The following is a 9,882-nucleotide window of genomic DNA, read 5'->3' as shown; positions in this document are numbered from 1 at the left end:
AGAAAGTCAGAAACCCAAAACATTTTTTACAAAAATTACATTTTACAAAATTTGTGCTGAAGCAGGGACACACCTACACACTGCTGCCGACACACTAGTGTGTCCCGACACACAGTTTGGAAAGCACTGATCTAGACCCTACCAGTCCAATAGGAGTTTTGGTTTAATGATGGATTGTAGATTTATTTTCTTTTTTTAATTAAGAAAATATGATAATAGAGGAAGAAATGTAACATTGATGTCCCTCAGGAGTTAGTGCTGGGGCCTGTGTCATTTAACATCAATTATATTGGTGTTGGACTCTAATGGAAGGTGAGTCCTTTTCCAGAAGATACAAACATCATTCCAAGAGGGGTGTATTCAATCAGTAGTGATGTTCAAATAAATGGAAAACTAGGCCCACATATTTTCTACAACAATCTGTACCTTTATGCTAAACTTTTCTTAAGACGATAACAGTAACAGGAGTCAAATTGTAGGGAAATTATATCCAAAAAAGGTTCTTTATACAATTCAATCTCAGTCATGCCTTTTCACATTAACTAACCACTAATAAGGGATCTAAAAAAGACAATTTGTGCCTACAATGAAGAATTTTAGGATTTAACTGGTTATTATAAAGTTATAATCAAAATTTCTTTACTTTTTAATATTTTGTTTCAAATAACAACTAATATATTATCTGATTTCCACACCCTATATGTGTAACAGCAACATTCCATAAAGATACCTTGATTGGGGCAAATTTAGCCTTAACAGTTTCCTTGTTTCTTAATGTGTCAGGAAGAATTTGCTATTAGTTTATTAAAATCAGTGCATTAATGAAATTGTTTACATCTGGCCATATAATTCTTCCTAAGAATGATACTGGAGTAATTTGTAGAAACATTTTACATACCTCAGCATTTGATCACTTATATTGTGGTTCAAACCCTAGATATCTCACAAAAACCTGATAAATGAATTATTATGGTCAGATTACAAGTGGCTGGTTATTGCAACCACAAGCTCACAGTAGCAATTTTGCTTATACAATTAACCAGAGATGAGATCAGATCTCTGGTAAAATTTTATAAATGTGCCTCAAATGCCCCCCCCCCCAAAAAAAAAAAAGTGTTATTTTTTTTATTTTTTTTTAATGTAGCATTTTTTTTAAAAAAAAGCTGTTTTTAGGGTCTAAAATTGGTAGCTGTGGGGTGTTAGAGAAAATAAAAAAGCACTGAAATCGTACCTTACATTGCGGTCTATGGGAACTGTGTGCTCCCAGTAAATATATATTTATATGCTTATATACACATATTAACACATAACTATATATGTATATAGTCATATGCATATATACATATGTATTTACCATATGCTGCCATCGCTGTGCTACTTACTCCCTTTGCTGCGCTTTGGTCCTTTGTCATGTATGTCGACATCAGAATGAGGCTCCCATTCTAAAGTGATATTTAGTGCTCTACTTTTAATCTGGCCCTATGTTGTTGTAAGTGGGGAAAAAAACATCCAGCATTTCCAGAAATTAAACCCCACCTAAATACATGGGTCTTCCCTCACATCACATACAGCTAGATTACGAGTTTGGCGTTTTAAGTGAAAAAACATTGTTATACTTCATAACGATGCTTTTTCCCTAACGCCGCTTTTACAAGTCTTGTCAGAATAGGTGCACCGCACACCTTTTTAGCCGTCACGCAACATTAGTACTGCACTTTTAAAAAAAAAGTCCTTTTTCAATGGGACTTCCATAGAGCGGGTATTATGAGTTTTGCTGTTAGGCCAAAAAGTGAGCGGTACAGCCTAAAATCACAAGATTTGTATCGCCATCTAAAGTCAGTAGTTATAAGTTGTATGCTACAAAGCCGTACCATAAAACTCATAACTAAAGTGCTACAAAGTACACTAACACCCATAAACTACCTATTAACCCCTAAACCGAGGCGATCCCAAATGACAAACACTATAATACATTTATTAACCACTAATCAGCTGCTCAAGACATCGCCACCACTATAATACACCTATTAACCCCTAAACCGCCACTCTCCTGCAAAACCAACACTATTTAAAGATTATTAACCCCTAATCTGCTGTCCGCCAACACTGCCACTATAATAAACCTATTAACCACTAAACCGTAAGCTCCCCCACAACGAAATATACTAAAATAAACTATCAACCCCCTAAACCTCTGGCCTCCCACATCACTACATAAATATATTAACCCCTAAACCTAACCCTAACGTAACCCTAACCACCCTAACTTAAATATAATTCAAATAAATCTAAATAAACCTTACAATTATTACCTAAATAATTCCTATTTAAAACTAAATACTTACCTATAAAATAAAACCTAAGCTAGCTACAAAATAAATAATAGTTACATTGCAGCTAGCTTAGGTTTTATTTTTATTTCAAAGGTAAGTTTGTATTATTTTAACTAGGTAGACTAGTTAGTAAATAGTTATTATACTAACTACCTAGCTAAAATAAATACAAATGTACCTGTAAAATAAAACCTAACCTGCCTAACACTAAAACCTAGCATTACAATAATATAAAATAGATTAAATTAATAAAATCCAATTAACTAAATTACACAAAATTAAAAATGAAATTATCAAAAATAAAAAAGAATTACTCCTAATCTAATAGCCCTATCAAAATAAAAAATAAAAATAGCCTACACTAAACTGCCAATGACCCTTAAAAGGGCCTTTTGCGGGGCATTGCCCCAAAGAAATCATCTCTTTTACCTGTAAAAAAATACAAACAACCCCCAACAGTAAAACCCACCACCCACACAACCAAACCTCCCAAATAAAAACCTATCTAAATAAACCTAAGCTAACCATTGCCCTGAAAAGTGCATTTGGATGGGCATTGCCCTTAAAAGGGCATTTAGCTATTTTACATTGCCCAAACCCTAAGCTAGAAATAAAACCCACTAAATAAACCCTTAAAAAAAATCTAACACTAACCCCTGACGATACACTTACAGTTTTTGAAGACCAGACTTCCATCCTAATCCAGACGGCAGAAGTCTTCATGCAAGCGGGCAGAAGTCCTCATCAAACCGGCAGAAGTCTTCATCCAAGCGGGAAGAAGTCTTCATCCAGACAGCATCTTCTATCTTCATCCATCAGGCGCGGATTGGGTCCATCTTCAAGACATCCGGCGCAGAGCATCCGCTTCTTATGATCGCCGCTGGAAAATGAAGTTTCCCTTTAAGTAACGTCATCCAAGATGGCGTCCCTTACATTCTGATTGGCTGATAGAATTCAGAAATCAGCCAATAGGAATTAAGGGGGAAAAATCCTATTGGCTGTTGCAATCAGCCAAAAGGATTGAGCTTTCATCCTATTGGTTGATTCAATCAGCCAATAGAATGCAAGATCAATCCTATTTGATTAGGAGGTTTTACGCTTGGGGGGTGTTTGTATTCTTTTTTACAGGTAAAAGAGCTGATTTCTTTTAAGGGCCATTGGCAGTTTAGTGTAGGCTAGGATTTGTTTTATTTTGGGGGCTTTTTTATTTTGATAGAGCTGTTAGATTAGGAGTAATTCTTTTTTATTTTTCATAATTTCGTTTTTTATTTTGTGAAATTTATTTTTTATTTTTTAGCAATTTATATAATTATATTTTATTCATTTAATTTATTTTATTTTATTGTAATGTTAGGTTTTAGTGTAAAGCAGGTTAGGTTTTATTTTACAGGTAAGTTTGTATTTCTTTTAGTTAGGTAGTTAGTGTATAGTTAATAACTATTTACTAACTAGTCTACCTAGTTAAAATAAATACAAACTTACCTGTGAAATACAAATAAAACCTAAGCTAGCTACAATGAAACTATTATTTATTTTATAGCTAGCTTAGGTTTTAATTTATAGGTAAGTATTTAGTTTTAAATAGGAATTATTTTGGTAATACTTGTAAGTTTAATTTAGATTTACTTTAATTATATTTAAGTTAGGGGGGTTAGGGTTAGATTTAGGCTTAGGGTTACGTTAGATTTAGGGTTATGCTTAGGGTTACGCTAGGGTTAGGGTTATGCTTAGGGTTAGGGTTACGTTAGGGTTAGGTTTAGGGGTTAATATATTTATTTAGTGTTAGTGATGTTGGAGGCCAGAGGTTTAGAGGTTAATAACTTTAGTATAGTGGCAACAACGTTGGGGGTGACAGATTAGGGGTTAATAACTGTAATGTAGGTGGTGGCAATGTTAAGAACGGCAGATTAGGGGTTAATAACTGTAATGTAGGTGGCGGCGATGTTAAGGGCAGCAGATTAGGGGTTAATAACTGTAATGTAGGTGGCGGCGATGTTAAGGGCGGCAGATTAGGGGTTAATAAATGTATTTAGGTGACGGCAATATCGGGAGCAGCAGATTAAGGGTTAATAGTTTTATTTAGGTGACGATGATGTAAGTGGCATCAGATTAGGACTTAATAACATTATGTAGGTTGCGGCAATGTTCAGGGTGGCAAATTAAGGGTGTTTAGACACGGTTTTTATGTTAGGGTTTTAGGTTTAAACATAACTTTTTCTTTCCCCATAGACATCAATGGGGCTGCATTACAGAGCATTTTTTCCCACAATCACAGGTGTTAGGCTTTTTTTTTTGCCGGCTCTCCCCATTGATATCTATGGGGAAAGCATGCACGAGCACTTCAAAACACTGCTTGTATTTGGGTGAGGTATGGAGCTAAACGCAACCATATCGCCTATGCAAGTCGGGTTTTTCAAAACCTGTAATAGCAGCGCTATAGGGAGGTTAAATAACAACGCTTTTGTGGTGCTGGTTAATTTCCCTATAGCGCTCAAAACTTGTAATCTAGCTGATAGTAAAGTGTGCTAAATCAGCTCTTTGCAAGACTACCTTCAAATAATCATTTGATCTCTTTAGAACATTTCAACTGATTTGCATCAAAGATTTCAAAGAAGCCAAGCCCATAAATATATTCAGCAACACTTCCAGATTGGATATCTGAAACCACCATCACTTTTGTGCATTCAATTGCAGGTTTAGGGCAAAACATCCCCAGATGCTGACCACTCCTATGTTTCACTCATACATAACAGAATCCTTCCATTGTAGGCTTATCAACACAGAGGTGAAGATAAAAAATGATCCACTAGGTTAAACTTAGAGGGGTTTTGGGTAGGCAGCAGAAAAAAATTAAAAGAGCCTATGGTAAATATTATTTATTATTACTATACTTTATTTATGAAGCGCCAACATATTCTGCAGCGCTGTCCATGGATACAATTCATTTAAATAAAACAATATAAAACTTGTAATAGACAGGGCATCATTTATAAACACATACAGGAGGAATAAACACATACAGGAGGAATTGAGGGTGGTAGGCTTCTCTGAACAGAAAAGTCTTCAGAGCAATTAAAGGAAGAACGATTAGGGCAATGCCTGACAGCACAAGGGAACATGTTCCAGAGGGTAGGTGCTGCACGACAGAAGTCCTGAAGTCTAGCATGAGAAGAGGTGATAGTCGCGGATGTATGGAGCAAGTCATTGTTAGATCTTAGTGGGTGGGCTGGAGTATACTTGTTGATTAGAGAGAATAGGTAGAGGGGAGCAGTGTTGGTGAGAGCTTTGTATGTAAAGGTGAGAATTTTGAATTTAATTTTGCTGTGAATGGGGAGCCAATGAAGGAACTCACAGAGAGGTGCAGCAGATACAGTGGCGGTAAATGTGGATCAGCCTGGCAGAGGTATTTAGGATGGATTGAAGGGGGAGATGCGGGAAAGAGGAAGACCAGTAAGTATGTTATTGCAGTAGTCAAGTTGAGAAATAACAAGGGAGTGGATTATTTGCTTTGTGGTGTTAGCACTCAGAAAAGGTAGAATCTTGGAAATATTGCGTATCTGGTTACGGCAGGATGTAGAAAGCAATTGGATATGGGGGACAAAGGATAGATTTGAGTCAAGTGTAACTCTGAGGCAGCAGTCTTGGGGCGATGGGCAAATGGTGATGTTGTCAACGTGGATAGAGAAGTCACAAGTCAGCATAGAGATTTAGGGGGATAAGAAGAAGCTCAGGCTTGGACATGTTAATCTTTAGGTGATGAGAGGCCATCCAGGAAAAAAAACCCAGATAGGCAGTCGCTGACATGAGAAAGGACAGAGGGAGAGAGAGCAAGGGTGGAGTGTTAGATTTGGGTATCATCGGCATAGAGGTGATATTTGAAGCCAAAACTGTTAATAAGTTTACCCAGCAAAGAAGTATAAATAGAGAAGAGTAGAGGACCCAGAACAGATCTTTGAGGTGCTCCAACAGACAGAGGCATTGGTGAGGAGGAGTTGTTGGCAAATGACAAAGAAAAGATCCTGTGAGAAAGATAGGAATGAATCCAGGACAGAGCAGTGTCACAGAGGCCAAAATAGCTAAGAGTCTGTAGGAGGAGGGGGTGGTCAACTGTGTCGAAGGCAGCTGAGAGGTGAAGTAAGATGAGTATAGAGTAGTGGCCAATTTTTTTAGCAGAGAGAAGATCATTAGTAACCTTGGTAAGGGAAGTCTCAGTTGAGTGTTTGGGGCAGAATCCGGATTGCAAGGGGTCAAGCAAGGAGTGGGTGGACAGGAAGTGGGTTAAGAGATTGTAAACTAGTTTTTCAAGGAGTTTTGATGTTAGTGGGGGCAGTGATATGGGCCAGTAGCTTTCAGGAGAATTACGGTCAAGGGAGGTTTTTTTGAGTATGGGAGTGACTTTTGTGTGTTTGAAAGAAGATTGGAATGAGCCAGTAGAGAGAGATAGGTTGAAAATGTGGGTAAGAGCAGGAGTAAGGGTGGAATATAGGGAGGGTATTCGATGGGAAGGGATAGGGTCGAGCAGGCAGGTAGTGAGGCATGAGGAAGATAGTAAGGAAGAAACTTTATTCTCTGTGGCTGCATGGAAGATGCAGAGGGTGGCAGAGTGTGTGACTGGGCCTATTGATGGAATTTTGCAGGTTGGTGTTAGAATGTTGCTTCAGAAAGTATGTGTTTTGTTTAAAAAGTAGTCTGCCAGGTCTTGAGCACTAAAGACAGACGGGGGTGGAGCAGGTGGGTAGAGGAGAGAGTTAAAGGTGGAAAAGAGTCATTTAAGGTTTGAGGAAAAAGTAGATATGAGAGAAGAGAAGTAGGTTTGCTTGGCTAAGTGAAGGGCAGAAGTGTATAAATGAAGAATAAATGTATAGTGTATGAAATCAGGTTCAGAGTGAGTTATAAATAAAGTATTCACATTCCAAGATTCAACCACTTTCAAAAACTATGAGACCCAAACAAGGAAATTTTATTACAATCAAAACATTTTTATCCAATTAAGTTAAAACGTGAATGATATCTCTAAAGGTCAGTACATGTCTAGTAATGTTCCTTTTGAAATGTCATGTATATTTTTCTTGTCTAATTATTTTAAAATGTGTTAATAACAGTCATAATAATAATATTATAGTTTTCTCTTTTCAAGCTATTCGATTTCATATTATAAGCAGTAATCAAGAAACAAATAACAGGTAAAAGAGTAAAATTTGATAATAAAATACAAAAAAATAAATATCAACTTTATTATATTTATTATGGAACAAACATTTTTAAACATAATAGGGTCAATTACAAAAATGTAACTAATGTGGGTTTTTTGTAGATAAATCAATTGATAAGGTTTTCTTAACAACTATAAAATATTACATGTATATTATAGTATTTATTTAATCTTTTTTATAATGATTTCCATGGCTTTCAAAACCTCTTTATTTCTCAGACTGTAAACTAGTGGATTTATCATAGGAACAACACCAGTGTAAATTAAGGAGAGAAGTTTATCTATTTCCAGAGAATTTTTGGTCTTGGGTTTCAAATTCAAGCCTAGAGAAGTTCCGTAAAAGAGTACAACAACTGTGAGATGGGAGGAGCAGCTGGAGAAGGTCTTCAGTCTTCCAGATGATGATCGGATCTTTAGGATGGTAGATATAATGTTGATGTAGGAAACTATTATAAGCGTAAATGGGAGAAACCCCAATATGACACAATCCAGGGGTATAAAAAAGGTCAAAAATAGACTGGTGTCAGTACAGGAGAGCTTCAGTAATATTATTATATCACAGAAGAAATTGTTGATTTCTTGTTCATTACAGAAGTTTAAATTTGACACCATCATACATATAATGAATGCACTCAAAAAGCCACCAAACCATGAGACAGTGATTAATAGCGCACACAACTTATTGCTCATGATTTGATAATAACGTAGGGGGATACAAATGGCTACATAGCGGTCATAAGCCATAGAGGCGAGAAGTAAAAATTCTGAATCAACGCAGAACGCATATATAAATGATTGTGTAATACAGCCTGAAAAAGAAATGGCAGTTTTCCCTGTGATAGTGATCGCCATGAGTTTTGGTAAAATATCCGATGTGCACATTACGTCTTGTACAGAAAGATTGCATAAAAAATAATACATTGGTGTGTGAAGGCGGGACACCAGGCATACAAGTGCTACAATTATCAGGTTTCCAATTACAGCCAGCAGATACATCAGTAAAACCCCAACGAAAAACACAAGCTGTCCATTATCAGAAATTAAAAGTGTCTTCAGATAGAATTCTCTAATTACTGTGCTGTTTTCCGCAGTTTCATTTACAGTTTTACCTAGGAGAAGAATTACATATTTATCTTGTTTATCAATTAAGTAGTAATGTGAGCTGATTTTATATAATAACAATAAAAAAACAAATCTTTTTACCATATATTACAGAGCTTTATCAGTGCTAGACTGTACAACTCAAAGCACTCACTTTCCTAACTGGCTTCTACTATAAACAGTTTACTATGGCAGAGATAATTTAAAAAAAAAAAAAATACTTTTATTTAAAAAAAAATGGGTAACACTAAAAAAAAAAGAAAACTTTTGCTGGGTAATAGGCTATTCATTCTTAGGTCAAATAGGATCTAGAGTGGATAGGGGTACTATCCCTTTAAATGGCCTAGGATGTCGGTATTAAACCTTGGTCAGTTAATATGATAGTACACTGTTGCTCAATCACATAGTTTAAACAAATGCTGTGGTTTAAAGCTATATTGTCAATAGTTTGAGCCAATTCTGCTATAAAGGGCCAATCATCACTAAACAGACCAAAAATATTGGTATATGAATATGTAAGGCAGTTATGATTTGATAGTCATTACGCTGCACCAGTGCACCAAAAATAACCAATATTAATATATATGATAGAGCTTCTGTTAAACCCTTACCCACTATACAGGGAGTGCAGAATTATTAGGCAAGTTGTATTTTTGAGGATTAATTTTATTATTGAACAACAACCATGTTCTCAATGAACCCAAAAAACTCATTAATATCAAAGCTGAATAGTTTTGGAAGTAGTTTTTAGTTTGTTTTTAGTTATAGCTATTTTAGGGGGATATCTGTGTGTGCAGGTGACTATTACTGTGCATAATTATTAGGCAACTTAACAAAAAACAAATATATACCCATTTCAATTATTTATTTTTACCAGTGAAACCAATATAACATCTCAACATTCACAAATATACATTTCTGACATTCAAAAACAAAACAAAAACAAATCAGTGACCAATATAGCCACCTTTCTTTGCAAGGACACTCAAAAGCCTGCCATCCATGGATTCTGTCAGTGTTTTGATCTGTTCACCATCAACATTGCGTGCAGCAGCAACCACAGCCTCCCAGACACTGTTCAGAGAGGTGTACTGTTTTCCCTCCTTGTAAATCTCACATTTGATGATGGACCACAGGTTTTCAATGGGGTTCAGATCAGGTGAACAAGGAGGCCATGTCATTAGATTTTCTTCTTTTATACCCTTTCTTGCCAGCCATGCTGTGGAGTACTTGGAC

At 36.1% G+C, this 9,882-nt stretch overlaps 1 protein-coding gene across 1 annotated transcript; it reads right to left on the bottom strand.

Moving 5' to 3' along the window:
- Positions 1-7,707: 7,707 nt before the first annotated feature.
- On the bottom strand, positions 7,708-8,427 carry LOC128636706 (olfactory receptor 2T1-like). The gene has a single exon (XM_053689691.1). It carries the CDS (start codon positions 8,425-8,427, stop codon positions 7,708-7,710), a length of 720 nt encoding a protein of 239 aa, XP_053545666.1.
- Between the last annotated feature and the right edge of the window lie 1,455 nt (positions 8,428-9,882).

Source organism: Bombina bombina, chromosome 7 (genome assembly GCF_027579735.1).
Source record: "Bombina bombina isolate aBomBom1 chromosome 7, aBomBom1.pri, whole genome shotgun sequence".
NCBI lineage: Eukaryota > Metazoa > Chordata > Amphibia > Anura > Bombinatoridae > Bombina > Bombina bombina.
This window is presented reverse-complemented; position numbering and strand designations above follow the sequence as displayed.